We start from the raw sequence: 22,872 nt of genomic DNA, 5'->3' as shown, positions 1-22,872 counted from the left end.
GAGATGTATGAGGGATGGATAGATGGGGAAGGAAGGAAAAAGAAAGAAAAGAGAAAGAAGGAAGGAAGAAAAGAAGAAGAAATGAAGGAAGGAAGGAAGAAAGGAGATGTATGAGGGATGGATAGATGGGGAAGGAAGGAAAAAGAAAGGAAAGACAAAGAAGGAAGGAAGAAAGGAAAGAAGAAAGGAAGGAAGGAGGAAAGGAAAGAGATGTATGAGGGATGGATGGATAGAGAAGGAAGGAAAAAACACAAACAGAAAGAAAAGAGAAAGAAAGATAGAAAGAAGAAAGAAATAAAGGAAGGAAGGAAGGCTGTGTCACTAACCACACACCCACTGAAACACACATTCACACACACACACCCTGGAGAACCCACAACCTTTTGTATCCCTGGATACAATTGTCCTTCCCCACAATGCCGAGCTGTCGTCACGCTAAGCTATTTTTCTGGCCTTCCTTTGACCAGGTTTACCCTCCAGGTAAATCCCACTTGAGACAGGGATTAATCCTCCCATAATCCCCTCTTCCTCTGTTCCACCTCCCCATCAGGATCTGGGTCAAACCTGGTTAATCTCCCCCACCTCCCCGTCCTCCTAACCTTGGGGTCCCAATGAGGTGGGGAAAGGATGGAGGTTCAGGGTTTTTCCCTTCTCTCCCTTCCTCCATCCTCCGTCTCTCTCACACTGGCACATTGGGCACTATCTAACAAAATGAAATTCAATGGTGAAAAGAGTAAGGTTCCACATTGAGGCAAGAAAAACGAAATGCACAGGTACAGCATAGGTGGTACCTTGCTCAACAGTAGTAACTGTGAATCGGGGATCTTGGAGTCCTAGTGGACAACCGTTTAAATAGGAGCCAGCCGTGTGCAGCAGCTGCCAAAAAAGCCAACACAGTTCTAGGCTGCATAAACAGAGGGATAGAATCAAGATCATGTGAAGGGTTAATACCACTTGATAAGGCCTTGGTAAGGCCACACTTGGAATACGGCATTCAGTTTTGGTGGCCATGATGTAGAAACGATGTGGAGACTCTGGAAAGAGTGCAGAGAAGAGCAACAAAGATGATTAGGGGACTGGAGGCTAAAACATACGAAGAACGGTTGCAGGAACTGGGTAGGTCTAGTTTAATGAAGAGAAGGACCAGGGGAGACATGATAGCAGCCTTCCAATATCTCAGGGGTTGCCACAAAGAAGAGGGAGTCAAACTATTCTCCAAAGCACCTGAGGGTAGAACAAGAAGCAATGGATGGAAACTAATCAAGGAGAGAAGCAACTTAGAACTAAGGATGAATTTCCTGACAGTCAGAACAATGAATCAGTGGAAGAGAAGTTGCCCCCAGAAGTTGTGAATGCCCCAACACTGGAAGTTTTAAAGAAGTGATTGGACAACCCTTTGTCTGAAATGGTATTGGGTTCCTGCCTAGGCAGGGGGTTGGAGTAGAAGACCTCCAAAGTCCCTTCCAACTCTGTTATTCTATTCTATTCTATTGTCTCCTCCTCTCATTCTTTATGTCTGTCTGTCTGTCTATCATCTATCTACCTACCTACCTACCTACCTACCTACCACCACCTACCTACCTACCTACCTACCTACCTACCTACCTATCTATCTATCTATCTATCTATCTATCTATCTATCTATCTATCTATCATCAATCTATCATCTATCGTCTCTCACATACCTCTCCCTCACTCCCTCCATCTCTCTCTCTCTCTCTCACTAGTATCTAGCTATGATCTATCCTCTCACACACATAACCTCTCCCTCTCCTTCCTCCCTCCCTCTCCTTCCCCCTCCCTCTCCCCTCCCTCCGCCTCCCTCCCTCCCTCTCTCCCTCTCTCTCTCTCTCTCTCACTAGTATCTAGCTATGATCTATCCTCTCACACACATAACCCCTCCCTCTCCTCCCTCCCTCCCTCTCCTTCCCCCTCCCTCTCCCTCCCTCTCCCTCCCTCCCTCCCTCCCTCTCTCTCTCTCTCACTAGTATCTAGCTATGATCTATCCTCTCACACACATAACCCCTCCCTCTCCTTCCTCCATCCCTCTCCTTCCCCCTCCCTCTCCCTCCCTCTCCCTCCCTCCCTCCCTCTCTCCCTCTCTTTCTCTCTCTCTCTCACTAGTATCTAGCTATGATCTATCCTCTCACACACATAACCCCTCCCTCTCCTCCCTCCCTCCCTCTCCTTCCCCCTCCCTCTCCCTCCCTCCGCCTCCCTCCCTCCCTCCCTCCCTCCCTCTCTCTCTCTCTCACTAGTATCTAGCTATGATCTATCCTCTCACACACATAACCCCTCCCTCTCCTCCCCTCCCTCCCTCTCCTTCCCCCTCCCTCTCCCTCCCTCTCCCTCCCTCCCTCCCTCCCTCCCTCTCTCTCTCTCTCACTAGTATCTAGCTATGATCTATCCTCTCACACACATAACCCCTCCCACTCCTTCCTCCACCTCCTCTCCTTCACCTCCCTCCCTCCCTTCCTCCCTCCCTCCCTCTCTCTCTCTCTCTCTCTCTCTCACTCTCTTGCTCTTTCTCTTTTGTGGACAGAAATAACATAGGAAAGAGATTACGGGCAGGAGAAACAATGGGAGCATTTTATTGCTTTGACTCAGACCAAGTTGGGAAGTAATTTGAATTATTGCAAATTCCGGAGAAAAGGGGGGGTGGGTTTGTCTGGGACCTCCCAAAGTCACACAGCTGGATTTTGTCCTAAAGTGCTACTAGAACTCACCGTCTCCTGGTGATTGGCTGAAAGTCACCCAGCTGCCTTTCATGACTAAGGCAGGAGTAGAATCAGCCAGATTAATGTGAAAATATTTTCATTCTCCAGAGTTCATTTCCTTGTCACACACTCGAATAAATAACCCAAATCTAAATAAATGCAAGAAAAAAAACCATTGCAAGTTTTCCAAAAATTGGAATATTTCCATTTTTTAACTCGCATTCAAGAAATGTCGGGGAGGCCAGGGGAAGATCTGATGGGAAGACTCACAGAAGATTTTTTAAAAAGCAAGCCTGATTTTACAGCTGCTCCCCTTGCCTGGATTAATGTCCCCCCCCCTCCCTTTAGTTGAATCGATCGGTTTAAAATATTTATACGGCCTCTCATCTTTTCACTGACTCTGGGCGTCTCCCAAGCGAAGACTAAAAGGCAGTTAGAAATTGTACTAAATGTAAAAAAAAAGTAAACTGATTAAAATGTTTTTAAAAGGCTGCAAACATTTGGTCTGGGGCCAAATTAAACCAATTTAATTTTTTTTTTAATTCTCTCTGTTTCTTCTCTAAGAAATGTCTAAATAATTCCAATTTCAGAAAAAAAACAACGAGATATGTTGACTGCTACTATATCATCACCCTCTTTTAACAACCCCATAATCCCTCTCGCAGGATTGGAGTCTGGGCAACTGAATGGAACCGTTTAATGGCCAGATGCCCTTCCAGTCTCCAATGAGGAGTTTTTTTAAGCAGACAAATTCTCATTGTGCCCAGAGAGAGAAATATCTGCCTCTACCTAGGATTGAACTCACAGCTTCCTGATTGTGAGGCAAGAGCTCTACCTCTAGGCCACCATACCACTATGTGCTATTGTATGGGATAGCTAAATTAAACTTCCCTAAATAGCATGTGCTGGTCGTTAAGTGAGCCCCATCTGATTTGATTACCTTTTTTTTTGGCCACAGCTGTGGAGCAAATTGCCACAGTTGTTAAGCATGTCATGAGGTCGTTAAACAAATCCAGCTTCTCCCTTTGACTTCGCCTGTGGAAAGCCGACCAGGAAGGTTGCAAATTACGGTCGGGAAAAAGCTAACATTGTAAACCAACACTGGTTGAACTTGGATGAAGTTGTTGCGTTGATGTTACAACTGTTGTAAGTGCGAGGACTGGTCGTAAGTCACTTTTTGGGGGGGCCCTTTTAATTTCAAATGGACACTAAATGAATGGTTGGAAGTTGAGAAGGAATTGTAGTACCTTCCTTGGACTGGTTGTTTGGCGCCCTTGTAACTTCAATTGGTCATTAAATGAACGGTTGTAAGTTGAGGATGACCTGTATTGGCCTCATTGGGTGGTTAATATTGGATTGTTGGCCTGGTATTAATTCTGCCGTTAATCTCGGTTTATCTGGGTGTGGATTGCTGTTCTGGTCTTCAGGTTTTTCTTTTTTGACTTTTTTCAATGGTGGGTAAACATCGTTTCTCCCTCTGTGTCCGTCGATGGCTGCTTTGTCTGAGTGCCAAAATGCCTTTGTTTCTGGAGTTTTTTTTTACTTGGTTTACTCTATGGTGATCAGAGTTTCCCAGTTGAAACTATGATTGAAACTATAGTCCATGGGTTGTGCAATCAAGGAGTTCACGTTGTGTCTTCTGACTCCTCGTTAGTGTGCCTGGATGCCTTCTGCTAGTCTTCTCCCTGTTTCTCCTACACAGTGGCTGTTACAATCCCTGCACTATCTGTTACAGATTTTATTGTCACTTTTCAAAGGTGTGTAAACATGATTTATCTCTCTGTGTTCGTTGATGGCTGCTTAGTCTGAGTACCAGTCTTCCAGGAATTATCTAGTCTCGTTTTTTTTTTATTTGGCTTGGTCTAAGATGGTCACAGGTTCTCAGATGAAACCATGATTGAATCAGTCAATGTGTTGTTCCATTAAAGAGTTTTCATCATGTCTTCTGACTACTATCGGTAGTTGGTGTTCATGGTAAGGAAACCTTTACAATCCAAGGTTGGAGAGCACCAAGCACCCCATTGTTGTTGTCGTCTTCCTCGTCCTCTTCCTCTTCCTCCTCCTCCTCCTCCTCCTCCTCCTCCTCCTCCTCCTCCTCCTCCTCCTCCTTCTCCTCCTCCTCCTCCATTTGCTGCAACTTCTAGAACTGAGGATGTTCTGAAATGTGTGAAAGAATACCAGGACACCACAGTCGTCATCCTTCTCTTCTTCTTCTTCTTCTTCTTCTTCTTCTTCTTCTTCTTCTTCTTCTTCTTCTTCTTCTTCTTCTTCTTCTTCTTCCTCCTCCTCCTCCTCCTCCTCCTCCTCCTCCTCCTCCTCCTCCTCCTCCTCCTCCTCCTCCCTCCAAATACCTCTTCCTTCTAGCAATGATGATGTTACCTAATTGGGTCCTAAAATGTTTGAAAGAAAACCATCAAACTCAAAGAATATTAAGGACTTCACAGTCCTCCTCTTCCTCTTCCTTTTTTTCCTCTTCCTCCTCCTCTTCTCTACAAACTCCCCTCCCTTCCAGCACTGATGATGTTCCCTAGTTGGGTCATGAAACGTTTGCAACCCAGCTCAGGGAGCACCAAGGACCACACAGTTCAATCCAGAACTACACATTTTGTGTTTTGCTTGTCCAAAGGTCACAAAAGGGGGTCACGTGACACCACACACACACCCCGGACACCGAGATCACCGTAAGTACAAGTCAGTTGCTCAGTGTCCGAATTTTTATCAGGCGGCCGCAGGGGATGCTGAAAATAGTTGCGTGTAAAACGACTGTAAGTCTTTTTTTTCCCCCAGTGCTGTTGTGACTTCAAATGGCCACTAAATGAACGGTCATACGTTGAGGACAACCTGAGTTTACAACAGTTGCAGCGTCCCTTGGTCACGCGATCCCCATTTGTGGCCTCCCTCGCTGAAACAGGAGATTCGTACAGAATTGCGGAATCACAGACTTTTAAAGGGGACTTGGAGGCCATCTAGTCCAACCCCCTGCTAGAGCAGGAGGCCCCTTTTACAGAATTACAGTGGAACAGAGTCGGGAGGGACCCTATGAAGTCATCTAGTCCAACCCCCCGCCCCCCCCTTACTTGATCAGGAAGGTCTTATATACCGCCCCAGGCGGACAGCTGTCCGATCTCTTTTCAAAACCTTCCATTGATGGAGCACCGATAATTTTTAGATTAATTTTTTTTAAATAATGTTCCCTTTTATAAAATCTCCCGGTTCCCCCACCCCACCCCCCGCTGTGAAAATTCAAGAAGCTGAGCCGAGTGCGAATTCCACAATGCATCAGTGTCCCCTCCTTTGGGCCTGCGCGGAGAGCTGGCGACAGGGATAAAGGAACAAGGGGAGGTGGGGGGCGGAATTAGAAAAAGGAATGATTCTAAAAAAAGAAGAAGAATAAATCTTTCTGCGAGCCGAGCGTTCTCAATTTTACAGGATCTCTCTGTCCCTCGGAGGCTTTTTATGGTTTTCTGCTCGATCGATTCCGGTTTGTGTCATTTTTCTCGGAGAATGGAGTTGGCCTTTGTGTGTCTGTGTGTTTGTGTGTTGCTTGGGTCTGGAAAATGCGGGGATTCGTTTGGGCTGAAGTCCCTCTGTTTTCACTGCGGCTTTCCCGACAAGGAATGGGGGAAGCTGCGTTGTCTTGATTTACTTAACAGTGGTGGTGATTCGCTTAACGACCCTGGCAAGAAAGGTCGTAGGGTTGGACATGTTTCACCTAACAATCTTGGCAGCTTTAAGAGGGGAGGACTCCCAACTCCCAGAATCCCCCAGTTGGCATCCTTTAAGTCCGTATAACACAAAGATAGCAACATTGATGAAAGTTTAACTGCAAGGGGAAGTGGACGCCACAACGTGGGAGTAAGGGTGGAAAAACAGTTCCCTTTTGTGAGGCCCGCCTCAGCGACGGTCACTAAAGGAACAGTCGTAAGTGGGGGGGGCTTGTATCACCTTTCCCGGGAGTCCTGGGGAAAATCATGCAGGTTGTTTCCCGCAAGTGTGAATGAAACCCATTTCTCTGGTTTTGGACATTCGGAAGATAGATGGGGAGGGGGCTTTCTTTACTTACCTCAGGGGGTCCCAAGTGGGGAGGCAGTTTGAATTCCAAAGCCCATCATTCCAGGGTCAGAGCCTCAGAAGAGCGCTCTCTCTCTTTTCTTTCTCCTCTCCCTCTCCCTCCCTCTCTCCCTCCCTCTCTCTTTCTCTTCTTTCTCTCTCTCTTTTTTCTCTTATATTTCTCTCTTTCTCTTTTTTCTCTCTCTCTTCCTTCTCTTTCTTTCCTTTTCTCTCTCTCCCTCTCCTCCTCCCTCCCTCCCTCTCTCTCTCTCCCTCCCAGTGTTTTCTTGTATGGATTTCTTCTTTCTGTGCTGGAAAGAGAAGGAGGAGGAGGAGGGGGAGGAAGGACTGGGGGGGGGGTCCTTGGTGCTCTCTGAGCTTCTGTGTTTCTTGCAGACATCTCCTGACCCAACTGGGGAACATCATCAGTGCTAGAGGTGCGGGGGGCTTGCTCTCTGTTTATATGCAGCTGCTTGCTCTAGCAGTCAAAAAACGAGGTTGTAAAAAGAGACAAAGCCATAAGATGCCTCACTTAACAACTGAACCGCTTACTAACCAATTTTCCGCTCCAGAGAGAGGCGCATGCAAGGTCCAGTCCAAGTGGAAACCCTTATAAGCTCAGCCCCAGTTGAGCTGGCTGGGGGGATTATGGGAGTTGGAGTCCACCCCTCTTAAAGCATTTGGGAGTTGGGATTTTTATCCACCTCTTGAAGACTTTCCCAGGGACCTAAGATGTCTGTCTTTCTATCTTGTCTGTCTGTCTGTCTGTCTGTCTGTCTGTCTTTCCTTCCTTCCTTCCTTCCTTCCTTCCTTCCTTCCTTCTTTCTTTCTTTTTCTCTCTCTCCCTCCTTCCTTCTCTTTCTCTGTTTTTATTTGTCCCTCTTTCCTGCCGCCTGTTTCCCTCTCTCCTTTTCTTTCTCCCTCTCTTCCTTCCTTTCTCCCTTCCTTTCCTCCTTTTCTTTCCCCCGTATTTTCCTCCCTTCCACCCCCACCCTCTTTTTACTTTTTTCTCCTTCCTCCCTCCCTCCCTCCCTCCCTTCCTTCCTTCCTTCCTTCCTTCCTTCCTTCCTTCCTTCCTTCTCTTTCCATTTTATCTTTCCGGCTGCCTTTTATTCTCTCCTTTTCTGCTTCCTCTCTTCATCCTCTCTCTCCTTCCTTCCTTTTCTTTCTACCTTTATTTTCCTCCCTCCCACTCTCTCTATTTTCTTTCCCTCTTTCCCTTCTGTTTCTTTCTCTCTATCTTTCTGTCTCCCTGCTCTTTCTCTCTTTGTCGTTCTCTTTCTCTCTCTCTCTCTCTCTCTCTCTCTCTTTCTCTCTCTGTCTTTGTTACATATGTCTCTTTTTCTTTCTTTTTGTCTTTCTCTTTCTTTTTGTCTCTCTTTCTACCTCTTTCTCTTTCTGTCTCTCTCTTTGTTGTTCTCTCTCCCGCCCGCCTTCTCTCTCTCTGATACTTCCAACCTTGTGAATTGCTGGAGAACCACCAGCTCAGTAGGGGGTTAGTGACTCAAACCCGTTTTTTCCAAATCCCTTTTAAGACGAAAGGCCTCCCAGCCTCTTTAGGTGGCTTAAATCCTTCTGTGTCTCTTGCCAGGTGGACTGTTTGACTTCTGATTCCCCCCCCTCCTTCTCTCACCCCCCCCCCACAGATGGCTCGCAAAGCATCTCCTCTGCCTCGACGCCCAGCGGAGAAGTCCAGCCCGCCACGCCGATTTCTCTGGCTGTCACACCCGACACTCCCACCGACGTGTCAGTGTTCCTGCCGGTGAAGAAGAAGAAGGAAGACCGGCCACAACCCGAGGGGGCCAGTTGTGACACAACCACCAGCAACGCCGCGGCCGGCTCAGTGGCGCTGAGCGAATGTGGCCAGATCGTGATGGAGCAGGCTCCCAAATCTGGCGGGACGAGGCCCCGAAGTCCTGAACACTCTCCGGGGACAGATCTCCTGGACGCGCGCATCGTGATGGGTGAGGAGACCCACTGCCTCGGGGTGGCAGTACAGGACATCCTTGGGGTCCCCACACCTGGCATCTCAGAGACCACCTCTGGCGAAGAGATGAGCAACATGGGCAACGAAGGCTTGGATGCGGCATTCCAGGGTGCGCCTCTCCCTCCCGTTGCAAGAAGCTTCGGTAACCTCCATGCTTGCGCATCCGTGTCCCCGCCAGGACTTCTGAAGTCCCAGGAGCTGGCTGGGGTGGGAGTGTTCCCTCTCTCTCAGGGCGAGCCAATGGCCGACGTGCCTTCCCTGTCTCCCACACTTGCCAAAGACCTTCCTGCAGAGTTGGCTGAGTCCCAGCTGTTCCTTGCCAAGCATCCGTGTAGCCTCGACACCGAGCTTTACTTCACGGCTCCATCCACCCCGATCCGGACTCTGTTCCCCACTCTCAGGCAGCCCCCGTTCTCAAAAGACGGCCTGAGCGAGGAGCAGAACGAGGTAGACAGCGACGGCCTCTGCTCTCCACCCACCTCGCCCTCGGGCTCCTACATCACCGCCGAGGGAGGCAGCTGGACTTCGACAGGCACCGCTAGCACATCGCCATCCTGCTCGCCAAACCTCTTAGCCGAATCAGAAGCCCTGGAAGCCCCAACGGCAGATGAGGAGGCTTTGTCCGAGTTAGACTTTCCAGAAGGGGAACCAAAACTTTCCAGGGTGACTTGCCCCACGTTTGGAGCTTTCCCGCGGCTGTCCTACAACACCTTTCCATCGTCGTACCCTGCGGAGGAATGCAGCGTAGGGGAGGAAGAGGAGCGGATTCCTTCAGAGGAAGGCTGGGGCTGCGAAACGATTCCCTTGAAGCTTCTCCCGCAAGAGGCTGACCGCACTTCTCCCTCCTGGCCCCCTGATGATGATGAGTGCGAGGTTGGTGCCGACTTCAGCTTCACGCCTTTGGAGGAGCAGGCGCGCTTGTTGCCTTCATACGACACAGAAATTGGAGGTTTCACGAAAAGAGGGTTGGAAGCCTGCCCTTTTTCTCGTCCCTTTACTTCCGTGTCTGAGCCTCGTTCTGAGCTTCAGGGTGTGTTTGAAGCGGTCCCCACCGAGGTGGGTGAACATGGTGGCGTTCAAAGCCAGCCACCTATGTCCTTTCCAGAGGACGTCGTGAAGACCATTGAGAGTGATCAGATGATACCAGCTCTGCTTCTACCCTTCCGGGGTAGCCTCCTTTTTGAGGCGGAATCCATGGAGATTGTGCTGTTCCCACAAGGAGAAGCGGCGGGGAACGATGCTCTCTACGATGTGGAGGATGATGACGACAGTGCCTCCAACTCCTTCCTGCACTCTCTCTCGGAAACATCCATTGACGAAGGTGTGGACGAGTCCTTTGCTTACCCGGACGACACCTCCCAGTCCTCAGACTCAGCTTCCAATGATGGCAAGGATGGCGTGGAGCAGTATGCTGTGGTCGCCGACATAGTTGTAGAGTCCAAGGAAGACACAGAGAGAGCGCTGCTGCACGTGGAAAGTGAGAGCGAGATGGACATATCCTCAGATGCGTACAACACGGATGAAGACACCGTTCATGGAACAGGGGAAGAACAGACGAGGGGAGAGACCGAGGAAAAGGGTACGCCAAAAGAGGAAAAATTGATTGAGGATGACATAATGAAACCTCCAAGATCCTTTGATACAACGGTTGTGTCCCGGCTGCAAACTAGACCAGAGAGCCCAGGTGGTGTCTCCGCAAAGAGCATTTCTCATCTGGGGTCAGGAGATGAGGACTCTGTGGCGGATTCTGAAGATTTGACTCCCCCAACTCAGGACGACAAAGAAGAAGATTCCCTCAAGGAAATGGTCCTCTCCGATGTCTCTCCAACACATCTGCCTCACTCAGATGTCCAACCAACTGACCTGGAATCGGGGCTCTCTGAGTGTGGGGAGTGTCTGATTGCTTGCTTTGATACCGATGATGAATCAGACAACCAGCCTCCGTTGAGCGACACTGTGGAGGAATCTCCATCAGTCGGTCCCTTAGCCGAGGAATGGATGACCCAGGTTTGCGCAGGGTCAGTCATCCCCCTGGGATGGAACCCCATATCCTGCCCAATTGAGTTGGAAGATCTGGAAGCCGTGGACAACAATGACTCTTCTAGCTTGGACATGGGTGCGCGGCTTGAAGAATCTGAGAAACGGCTGATGGAGCTCCTCGACCAAGATGGTGCCACCAGCGGAAGCTCCGCCGAACTGGAGCTGGGTGACGGTGAGCTGTTGGGGACCTCTTCCGAGAAGGAGAGGCCCTTTGCGTCGCTCCTTGAATCGAAGGAGGCTCTTTTAGAACAACCTGAAGTGGCCCAAACAGATACTGAGACAACCCAGGACAGTCTCGTTGTCTGTCTGGAGTCAGAAGACGAATTGGAGGAAGCGTCGTCTCTTGACCAGATCAACAACAACGAGGACCGTGCGATGATGGCGTTTTCTCAGGCAAAACCTGACTCTCATTCTCTCCTGGTGCTGAGCCACACCCCAGAGAACATCCTTACAGAAGACAACGGAGTCCTTCTCGATGCCTCGGCACCGTTGCCCCAAGAATCTCCCCTGTGCCACCCAGATGGGGAGGAAGCCGTCGAATTGCAGAACTGGAGTTTATGTGGAACGCAGAACAGCTCAATCGATCCAGAAATAGAGGGACTACTCCGGACACTCTTCCAATGACGACGCAGTGATAGATGACACCACGACTCCTAATCTTTCCGAACTGTGCTTGGAGACGGGCGAAACTGAAGCTCTCAATGGAAGAGAGACTCGGGATGATGAGGGTTATCTTACGGCAACCCACATAGAAACGGGCCGCCGTGCTGAGGAAACGCCAGAGGAAGATAAGGCTGAGGAACCATTGCATCTCTCCCGGGAAGAGCTTGCTGAAGCAGATGACAATCCACCAAATGTGACAGAAGTGGTAGAGGAGCCCAGGCAGCGACGGTTATTGGAGGAGGGCAATGCTGACCAGAGTTGGGGAACTCCATCCGAAGAAGATGCATCAGATCTGGAAAGCGGAGAAGGCAGCCAAGCAGACGTCACTGCTGAAATCTCACCAGTAGCTCTCCAGATGGAGGTCCAGTTAGGCTCCGAAGTCACACGACAAGGAGATGCTCACAATTTAGCGTCCCTGCAGCGCGGCCCAAAGGACAGCCACATGGACCTGCTACAGAGCAAAGGAGCTGAGGGCAGCTTGGACAACATTGACCTAACCGAAGCTCGGGAGATCTTTGCAACCTCTGATGAAATCACGTGTCACCAAGAAGAGATTCGTGAAACGACGGAGGAAGTGGACTCAGAAGATAGAAATGGGTCCTCTGAACACCGGCAAATGGAGGACATGCTGACATTGGATCCCCCAGTGGCACCCCAAGATGCTGGGGTTCTTCCACAAGGATCTGAAGCGCAAAACGACGGAGAATGGTGACTCTGTCGAGTCTCCACGTGATGTGGGTGATGTCCACCTTTTGGACACCAAGGCTGGGATGGTTGAGGTTGTCCCAGGCATTCTTCCAGCAGAAAACATAGACCAAATGCTCTCCAGTATGACTGGTGATGCTCTACGTGAGGAACACCCAGAGGTCCGGAAGAAGACTTTTGCTGAAGCTCTCCTCCAGGGTCTCCTTCCTATTTTGGAAACTGGGCACCCTTTGCAAAAGGAAAAAGAGGTGGACACCACCCTGCTGTCTCCAGACACGTTGGAGGACTCCGCATCTTACTCTTATCTGGAGTGCAGCTTTGTGGCCTGCCCCGAGGATGTCTCCAATGAAACCATGATCTTACCTCCATCTCCAGATTCTGGAAGAGAAGAGTTTGCGAGCCCTGATCAAACATGGATTAGCGAAAACATGGTTGTGGAGGTGAGTCACTCTCCACCAAGCCTGGAGGCATTGACTGCAGAGTTGGAGCATCTGATGGTGGAGAACATTGAGTCAGAATGCTTGGATGTTCCACCAAATTGTTCCCCAGATGAGGTACCTCTGCAGCAGAGCACGGAGGTGTGTCTGCATTATAGTGTTCTTGCCCACACGCCTTTGACCACTTCACCTGCTTTGAAGCAAAGAGATGTGTCTCCTGAGCTTAGGACTCCTCAACAGATCTTCTTAGCTTCTGAAACGAGATCTATTTGGGCGATCTTCCCAAAGATCAGGACAGCCTTTCCAGTAGACATGTAGAGATGGAGCAGGTGGAGAGCGGGGAAGATTTGGGAAGCATTGTCGAGGATGTGAGCATGGCCTATCTAGAAACTTCCACCCCAGAGAGCTTGCCAACCATCCCTAGCCAGCTCGAGCCATCTGGTGCCTTGTTTCAACATGATGATGATGGAGCTACGGTATCTCCAAGGGTTCTTGAAGACCAACAAGAGGTCACCAATATGCTGAAAGGCTCTTTTGGAAACCTGGAGGACCGACGAGTGGAGGCTGCGCATCTCATCAGTAGTCTCCTGGTAGCAGAAGCCCAGAGTCTTCTTGGTTGCCTGAAGGAGAACGTCTTAGAGAACCTCAGTGGAGAGCACGTAGAAGAAGTAGTAGAACCAAAATATTCTGAAGAACTTGAAGCCCCAAGGACCCTTGGGGAGGAGACTGCTGATCGCCAACAAAGCTCCCTGGCAGTCTTCCAAGGAAGCCAAAGCTGAAGGCCAAGAAGAGATGGTGGAGGAGGGTGGGACGGAAAAGTCTTTCCCGTATCTGAGAGATCGAGGTGGAAGACCCTCAACTCAAGGTTCTGCACCAAACGAAGCCACCCAACTTGGTGTGGAAGACGTCATCTCTGCCCCCGGGGAAGATGAGGCTGAAGTCATGGATGGAAGCCCACTTCAGAGTCCTCCAGAAGATCTTCCAAGACGAGAAGCCAATAGGACGGCCAACGAGAAGACCATGGAAGAAGTGTTGGAAGTGATGGAATTGGAGGACACGGAGATGGAGACGAGCCCTCCGAGGATGGAGAATCTTCTCACCGAAAGCACAGGACACTCTTCTTCAGAAGATGCCTTCTCGTCTCTGGACTCCCCCATTCCTCTGGCTTCCCGTTCCATCGGAACGTCATCACAAGAGACTTGCCCCTCACAACGACCATCATCCCCTGCCCCGGAGGAGGCTCCGGTCACCCTGCCTCCCGCCCTGAGATCTCAGTTCCCAGAAGTGCCTCCTGTTTCATCCTTGATTCTACCTTCACCTCCTTCCGAGGGTCCCGTTCAAGGACCATCAGCTACCTCGCGACTTGCTCCTTCGACCGCTGGTCCTTGTGTGGAACACACCCTTCTCAAGGAGAGTCTCCTGCAGGACACCCGCAAACCTCCAGTGGAAGGTAAGATCTCCCCCCCACAAAAAATAATGGATAGTTCTTGACTTATGACCATTTGTTTAGTGACCGAAGTTAAGACCGAATAAAGGGACTTTGGGACCAATTCACGGGATCGAAATTGCCTCATATTTATGGCGGTTTAAGCATCCCACAGCTCACACAGTCCCCTTTCGCAACCTTCCCGACAATGCAGAAATCGGATTCACTTAACGACCGTGTTACTCACTGAACAACTGCAATGGTTTGCTTAACAAGAGTGGCAGGGAAGGTTGTAAAATGGGACCAAACTCACGTAACAACTGCCAAGCAATGGTAGCAGACGTGATTATGGTCGTAAATCAAGGACTAGCTGTAACATTGGGGACAAATGTTAGATCTCTGTACATCAAAGTTGTACAGGGAGTCCTCGAAGTACAACCGCTCGCATAGTGGCCATTCAAAGTTGCAATGGGACCTGGTGTCTCTGTGGTCACGTGACCCCATTTTGACAGTCATTAGCTGGTCTGCTTTTATGACCGTTTGGCCACTAAACCCTAATTTACAATGTTCTTGCTGAAAATTGATGTTTTCAGTCACACCCGCCTCATATCAACCAGTGGGTCCACTTAACGACCGCTGTGTTTGCTTAACTACCGCAGTAGGTGGCTTAACGACTGCAGAAATCCCTTAACGATGGTAACAATGGCTTAACAAAGGGGGAGGAAGAGGAAGGACTGGGGGGAGGTCCTTGCTGCTCTCTGAGCTTGGTGGCTTTCTCGCAGACATTTCGTGACCCAACTAGGAATTGTTTTCAGTGCTAGAGCGAGGGGTGTTGCAGAGTAGGGAAGAGGAGGACTGGTGGGTCCTCGGTGCTATTTCAGCTTGGCGATTTACTTGCAGGACATTTCATCACCCAACTGGGGAACACCATCAGTGCTAGAAGGAACTATGGTTCTCTGTACATGTACAGTTTCTTCCAGCACTGATAATATCACCTAGTCAGGTCCTGAAGCATCTGCGAGAAAACCACCAAGCTCAGAGAGCACCCGTGGACACCAAACGTACAGTAAGACGGCCTGTCAATGAAATTTCAAGGAAACCATGGTTGCGGTGCGTCAACCCACCCAAGAAATGCCGGCCAATGGGAAAAGGGAAGGGTCCGAAGTCCCGCCTCTGATCTTCCTCTCCTTCCAGCTCTCCAGAGTGCCAGTTCTTCAGGTCCCGGCCAGCTCCACCAACTTCCCGGTGGCCAAGATGCCCGAGGGAGGAACCAGTTGCCCGGCAACCGAGACTCCCGCGTTAAGTATTTGGGATTAGCTCCGGAAAAGCGAGGTTCTCGGGTCTCCTTCCCTCCAGAGTCGAGCTCAAGTGAGGAGAGGAGCTGGAGACGCTGCGCGAGGCGGGTATGATGCTCTTGGACGAGGAAGACGACATTGGTGGGGAAGAGGGGCCATGACCTGAACCACAAAGGTAGGAAGAAGTTGGGTGGAGTTGGCCCAACGGATGTTTTGCTAAGCGTGGGCGCCTCTGTGGCTGGTGGAACGAAGCTCCGTGGGCTGGATGGCCGTGACATGTGTGCAGGGGGTTGGACTGGAAAGACGTCCAGCTTCCCCTTCCAGCTCTAGAATACTATGAACTTTGGCGGGTTCTTCAGAAATGTCTAACGGGATGGACTAGAAGGCCTCCAAGGCCCCTTCCAAACTGAAGATTCTATGACTGTGCGACTCTCATAAGAACAATAAGATGGGGGGCAAAGCTCACATGTCTCACTTAACAACAGTGATGTGGGGCTCAATTGCCATCGTAAATTGAGGACCGAGCCTCAGTAAAGGACACCTCGGATTATTGAATACCCTAAATTAAATTAAAGACTTTTAATGACTTCTAAAGACTTTTAAAGCACTTCTTTATAAACTGGCAGCTGCTTTTCATCCCACCACTCCACGGGCTGGATACTTTGCATGGGGCGGGGAGGGGGATGGCGTATCCGGCCCGCGGGCCGTAGTTTGAGGATGCCTGCCCTAAAATATCTTTTTGCAGGATCTTCCAATGATTCGAAAGCAACGAAGGATCGCTACCGGAATTGGAAGAGCCAAACCTCCCAGTACCACGGACAGCTCACGTGGCGCAGGTGTGGCCCTCACAGACAAAATGGGGGGGGGACGGGGACGATGACTTCAATTCCCAGAATTCCCTAGTCATTCGCACTTGAGGTGGGCCGGGCTGAGAGAGGGAGGCTAGAAGTCACCCAGCTGTCTTTCCTGCCTAACCAGGACTAGAACTCCCAGACTTTTGGTGAATAGCCAACAAGTCCCTCCAACCAGCCTTCACATCTGAAGTGGAACTCAGGTGTCTCCCAGCGATTGGCCTAAAATCGTCCAGCTTTCTTTCTTTTTTTAAAGCAATTTTTATTTATTTTGAACAAAGACATTAAAAAAAATCTTCCATTACAAATTGTAGAAAATAGTTGTCAGTATTTCCATGCATCTCTTCCATAGTCATCACCTACTTTTCATATCAAATCGCGTATTTTAAATTCACCTATATTCATGTATATTGCGATTATTATAGCTCAACCATAATTGTTTTTGAGCCAAAGGGGCTGACGGTTGTGACGGCACGACGTGCGATCCTGGTGCTTCGAGATCGCAGTCGATATTTCTGCTGCTGGATGGTCCATTCGGACCTAACCATCCCGCAGAGATGGTGATTGAGAAGGGCACTTCCTGCTGATCTCAGGGATACTGCAAAGTCCCTGAAAGATCCAGCTGGCTTTCCTTCCTAAGGTGGAACTGGAACTCCCCGCCTCCTGGTGATTGGCCCAAGTCACCTATTCCACTTTGCTCCTAAGCCAAAACTAGGACTCCCCGTTGCCCACCTGAGTGCTATCAATCGTTTTAATGGCTGTGTTCTCAAGACACCTGAAATTGCATCTATTCCATTGATAAATAAAAATGAAATTGCCAGATTCTAGATGGAATGGAGGACAAGATGTGATATGTGGACCTGGTCCAAATGTTCTGGGTTCGAATTTTGCTATCCCTGTTTTGTTTTTAAACGTTGAGGCGATCGGACTATTTTCTCAAATTCTCTCACTGGATATAGACAGAGTTGGTGTTGCTTGGCACCAAACGCCTAGGGCGAAGGCCACAACTCTCTGAAAAATTGTGGCTTTTGTGACCCACAATTGCAAAGATGGGAGGATTGATGGGAAGATGCACAATAAAATAAATAAATAAAAGACCTTTTCAAAAACAATCTCAGACGCTTAATCGAGACCAGCTAAGTGCCTTTCTGGGAAGGTAAAGAGAAAGTGATGGGTCATTGAGGGGAGAGCATGAAAACGCTCTTTCACCCAAAGCGATCCACTTAGGAGTAAGGGATGAGTAAATGGATTTGTTTTTTTGCAGAACCAGCTGACGCATTCCCTGGGGACTGGAGAGGAGTCCATTAGCAAGGCCAAACAAAGCCGGAGTGAGAAGAAAGCTCGAAAGGTAATTCCCTCTTCCCTCCCTCTTTTCTTCTTTTTTCCTTTCTTCCTTCTTCATCCATATCCTCCCTCTCTCCTCCTCCTCCTCCTCTTCCTCCCTTCCTTCCTTTCTCCCTTCCACATCCATATCCTACCTCTCTCTCCTTCCTCCCTCTTTCCCTCCCTCCCTCCTTCCTTCCTTTCTCACAAGTCACTCAACGCAGTGAACATATCCATCACACCTTCCTCCTCCTATTTTCTCCAAAACAACAATCCTGCAAGGTAGGTTGGGCTGTCAGAGAGGGACTGGCCCAAAGTCACCCAGCTGTCTTTCTTGCTTAACATGGAACTAGAACTCACCATCTCCTCGGGATGGGCTCAGAGTCACCCAGCTGGTTTTCGTGCCTAAGGAACTCATCGTCTTCACTAAGAGTGTTTATCTAGAGTTTCTTAGATTCCTGATCTGCTCTACCTCAAAGGGTTGGCAAGGTGAAAGTCTTCTACTCGGTGTAGTAGGCATCAGCCAAGGTATTTCCAGGTGCCACAGAGGGGTTGGTCTACAGGACCTCAGCTGTAGCATTGGGTGGGACAAGATCCTTCCTTCTCCTTGTTCTTCAACCAGCTCTTTGGTTGACCTACAAGAGGCCTCCTTAGCTTTCTTCCATGGCTTTTGAGGGTGTTCTTGAGTTCCTCTGTTGGTGCTGTGGTTGCAAGACCTTCAACATGGTGTCGAGAGGCTGTGTGTGGTCTTCTTCTTTGCCCACAGGCCATGTCCAAGCTCGGTCTGCGGCAGATCCACGGCGTGACCAGGATAACTATCCGGAAATCTAAGAATATCTTATTTGTCATCACCAAGCCGGATGTCTTCAAAAGTCCAGCTTCCGACATCTACATTGTCTTTGGAGAAGCCAAGGTGAGCTGTGAAGAGGACCGAGAGGGGAGGCTGTTGTTGACTGAAGAGGGAGGGGGGAGGGAAAGAAGGAGAAAGGGAAGAAGGAACAAGAAATGGTAGAAGGGAGATAGGGGAGAAGGAGGGAAGGAAAAAGGGAAGAAGAGCAAAAGAAAGAAGAAGGGAAGTGGAGGAGGGAGGGAGGAAGGAAGGAGAGATAGGGGAAAGGTGAAAAGGAGGATGGAAGGGGAGGGAGGGAGAGAGAGAGAGAGAGAGAGAGAGAGAGGCTGATTGACTGGAGGGACATTCTTATTTTTAACACCAGTAGTCCTCAACTTACGCCCACCATTGAGGCCAAAACTTCCACTAGGAAGTGAGACAACTGTTGCCTCAGACGTTTTGCCAATCACCGCAGTTGTTAAGAGAGTCATGATGGTTGTTAAGTGAATCTGAATTCCCCATTGACCCTGCTGGTCCAAAAGGTGGCCAAATGGGGAATCACAGTGACCGTCATAAATGTGACTCAGTTGCCAATTTGTCCGACTTTGGATCATGGGAATGCCGCGATGGTCATAAGAGTGGAAAAACGTGGTCAAATGTCACTTTTTCATCGCTGTTCTACCTTTGGTCATTAAATGAATGGTTGTACGTTGAGGACTTCCTGCGTTGTGATAGATGGGAGTCCGTCTTTCTTAACTGGAGAGACCAAGAGATTGTCTTCTTCTCCTCATCTCAGGAGCATCCAAGTTGGAGAAATCAGATTGGAAATGTAGATTTAGGGAAGTGGTCCTCTCAAATTCCTGGTTGAAGGACCTGGGCTCTTGGTAGAACGTGGAAGGGTCTTCTAGGCCAACCATCTGGGACTCATTGGAGAACGTCTTCTTGGGTGTCTTCTTCTGGAAATGGGCCAAAGCCAGGTCTCTTTCTCCTCCAGAATGGAGGAAGATCTGAAGGCCCTCTCTTCCTTTCTTCTGCAGATCGAAGACCTCTCTCAACAGGTCCACAAAGCGGCGGCGGAGAAGTTCAAAGTTCCTGTGGAGCACTCGCCCTTGATCACTGAAGCAGCTCCAGCCCTCACCATCAAGGAGGAGAGTGAGGAAGAGGAGGAGGTAAGGAGACCCAGATGTCAACCTTCTCCAGACTTGAGCTGGAGGTGGGGATAGAAAAGAGGGAAGGCCAAGAGGAACGACAGCCTTCATGATGTCCAAGGGGAGTAGACTTCTCGGTAGCCAGGCTATTAACCCGTTGTTGTTCTTGTTGTTGATGATGATGATGATGATGATGATAATGGAACTGTTGATCACATACTCAGCTACTGTAAAAAAAATCGCGCAGGCTGATTATAAATTGCGGCACAATTCAGTAGCACAAATGATCCATTGGAATTTGTGCAAAAATTATAATATTGAAACAGCAACAAACTGGTGGGAACATCAGCCTGAAAAAGTCACAGAAAATCAGGTGGTCAAGATCTTGTGGGATTTCCGTATACAAACGGACAAAATACTGGCGCATAATACACCAGACATCACACTGGTTGAGAAAAATAAGGTCACAATCATAGACGTCGCAATACCAGGTGATAGCAGAGTCGATGAGAAGGAATGTGAAAAAATCGCAAAATAGCAGGACTTAAAAATCGAAATTCAACGACAATGGCACAAACCAGCAGTGGTAATTCCAGTGGTAATTGGCGCCCTGGGTGCTATTCCAAAAGCACTGGAATCACATTTAAAACAGTTAAAAATTGACAAAATCACCATCAGTCAAATGCAAAAAGCCGCACTGCTTGGATCTGCACGCATATTACGAAAATACGTGTCAACGTCCTAGGCCCCTGGGTGGGGCCCGACTAGTAACCAATCCCAAATCCGGCGAAACAACTGGCCACTGTGATACAATTCTGTTGTTGTGATAATAATAATAATTTGATTCTACAAAAAACCACCCTACTTGGAACAGCTTATATCCTCTGACGTTACCTTAACAGTTCCTAGGTTCTTGGTTAGGACTCGAGCTGTTGAGCTACCAACCAGCCCCAAAGGCTGTGAATCTCACCAAAGATTAACCACACAATAATAACAATAATAATTCCTCCTCCTCCTTTTCCTTCTCCTTTTCTCCTTCTTCTCTTCCTTCACCTCCTTCCTTCCTTCTTCTCCTCCTTCACTACCTCATCTTTTTCATTCTTTTACTTTTTCCTTTCTTTTTCTTCCGCCTTTCTCATCCTCTTTTTTTGTTTTCTTTCTTTAATTTGTTTTCTTGCTTCCTTGCTTCCTTCCTCCTCTTCTTCTTTCTTCTTGCTCTTTTCTTTCTTTCCTCCCTTGATCCTTCCTTCCTTCTTTCTTTCCTTTCTTCCTCTTTCTTTCTCTCTTTCTCTCTTCATTTTCCATCCTTTCATCCTTCCTCCCTCACTCCCCTCTCTCTCACATCTTCCTCCCTCCCTCTTTTATTTCTCTTTTTCTCTTGCTCTTTTCTTCTTCATCCTCTTTCCCCTCTTCCTTTTTTCTTTTTCTTTCTTTTTCTTTCTCCTTTTACCTTGCTTGCTTCCTTCTTTCTTTCTGCATATCTTTTATTTTTTCTCCTTTTTCTTCCTTCCTTCCTTCCTCCTTCCTTCCTTCCTTCCTTCCTTCTTTCTTTCTTTCTTTCTTTCTTTCTTTCTTTCTTTCTTTCTTTCTTTCTTTCTTTCTTTCTTTCCTGCCTGCATTTTTTCATGTATTCCCTCCCTCCCTTTCTCCCTCCCTTCCCAGGTGGACGAAACGGGTCTGGAGGTGAGAGATATCGAATTGGTCATGGCTCAGGCCAACGTCTCCCGCCCCAAAGCCATCCGAGCTCTTCGGCACAACAACAACGATATCGTGAACGCTATCATGGTAAGTGTTTGAGGGCAGCCATCCCTCCTCTGCTGTAGTGGAACGTAGTCTGGATTCCCGGAAGGTGTATTGCATTGTATTGTATTGTATTGAATTGCATTGCATTGCATTGCATTATATTAACATTACGTTATTATTAATATATTATATAATATATAACTAGGGAACAGAATCAATGCTACAAGGGGGCGGGGTTAGTGGGGGGGGGGAGGAGGAGGAGTGGGGGTTCCTTAGGGCTCTCTGAGCTGGGTGGTTTTTCTCAGATGTCTTATAACCCAACTAAGGAATAGCATCAGTGTTAGAAGAGAACGGAGTTTGGGAGGAGGAGGAGGTGGAAGAGGAGGTAGAAGAGGAAGGCTGTAATTGCTGAGCTTGCTGATTTCCTTGCAGACATTTCTTGACTCAACTAGGTAACGTCATCAGTGCTAGAAGAGAGCTGGGTTGGGTTTATATATGATATAATATTTATATATATATAAACACATAGAAAATAGTTATGGAAGCTATCAAAATAGAGAAACACCCCCACAACATGAATAAACATGACGATACCTCCCACCTACCAGACATCTGGAAACCAGCCCTGGTAAACAAATGAGCCCCATCCACCACTCAGGCCGTTACAACACGAAACAACAACGGACACACAGCCAGTACCAATCTACCAATCATGATACAGCCACACAGCCAATCAATCCACTTACTGAAACAAAGGCAGCACTCCACACACCCCCACCAAGATTTATAGAAAGACGGCAGCTCCGATCACGCTTTAAGCCCAAAACACCAGCCTGAAGATGGCGAGTGAGACCTCGCTGAAACGTTGCCAAGACAATCTCAATCTTACACAGGAAAAGACTCGAATACAACAAGACCAGCACACCTACCCCCGTGAAAATCTACGAAAACATAGTATAGATCTATTTCAAGCTATTTAGCTCTCATCAGCTAGCCATACCTTTACTGGGATTTGAAGCTTGAAATAGATCTGTACTAGTCTCCCTTCATTTATTTATCAGCTCAAATGCAACACAAATGTAACAAAGGCAACAGTAAAAATATTGGCTTTCTGTCTGGATGGTCTCTTGGGATGAGCCGATAGACAGAGAAAAAGAAGCAGTATGCCTCCTCCCATATTTGGGCATACCAGGGGTTGTGACACTAAATATATATATTCCCTTCTAGCACTGATTATGTTACCTAGTTGGGTCGTGAGACGCCTGCGAGACCTGACGCTTCTCTTCTTCCCCTTCTGTCTTCCAGGAGCTGACCATGTAGTGACCAGTGGGGTGATGCCCAGCCCAGGCCACCCACCCCCTGCCTCAGTTTCCCCCCCACTCCCCTCACTTCTGTATAGATGCCCTTAGCTGATACAGCTGTTAGGAACTTGCAAAGACTTTACTCCCCGATTCTTCTACACCAAGGATGCTCTCTTGCTCAATAAACGGTATATTCACTCCTGCTGCACCTGGGCTCCGTCTCTCTGTCCTTTGCTGGGGATGTGTGTGTGTGTGTTCAAAGCTGCCAAGTGTCAGTCCTTGACTTACAAGGTTTCGTTTAACGACTGTTCTGAAAGTGATGACAGCCCTCCCCTTCCCCCGCAAAATGGGACTTGG

General features: G+C 48.6%; 1 protein-coding gene across 1 annotated transcript in view; it reads left to right on the top strand.

Moving 5' to 3' along the window:
- LOC106556109 (uncharacterized) overlaps positions 1-22,672 on the top strand; it is a 24,510-nt gene extending 1,838 nt beyond the window's left edge. The window contains 15 exon segments of the mRNA XM_087712225.1: positions 8,414-11,408; positions 11,410-12,153; positions 12,155-12,855; positions 12,858-13,375; positions 13,419-14,049; positions 15,220-15,399; positions 15,402-15,448; positions 15,450-15,495; positions 16,066-16,077; positions 16,080-16,156; positions 17,436-17,519; positions 18,261-18,407; positions 19,361-19,492; positions 21,134-21,256; positions 22,520-22,672. Coding sequence (XP_087568351.1) covers positions 8,414-11,408; positions 11,410-12,153; positions 12,155-12,855; positions 12,858-13,375; positions 13,419-14,049; positions 15,220-15,399; positions 15,402-15,448; positions 15,450-15,495; positions 16,066-16,077; positions 16,080-16,156; positions 17,436-17,519; positions 18,261-18,407; positions 19,361-19,492; positions 21,134-21,256; positions 22,520-22,534 — 6,452 coding nt within the window. The 3' untranslated portion in view covers positions 22,535-22,672.
- Positions 22,673-22,872: the final 200 nt, after the last annotated feature.

The sequence above is a fragment of the Thamnophis sirtalis genome, unplaced genomic scaffold (assembly GCF_051295495.1).
Source record: "Thamnophis sirtalis isolate CommonGarterSnake01/CBP01778 unplaced genomic scaffold, rThaSir2_p1.2 scaffold_4, whole genome shotgun sequence".
Taxonomy (NCBI): Eukaryota; Metazoa; Chordata; class Lepidosauria; order Squamata; family Natricidae; genus Thamnophis; species Thamnophis sirtalis.
Note: the sequence above shows the minus strand (reverse complement) of the source record. Positions and strands in the feature narration are given on the sequence as shown.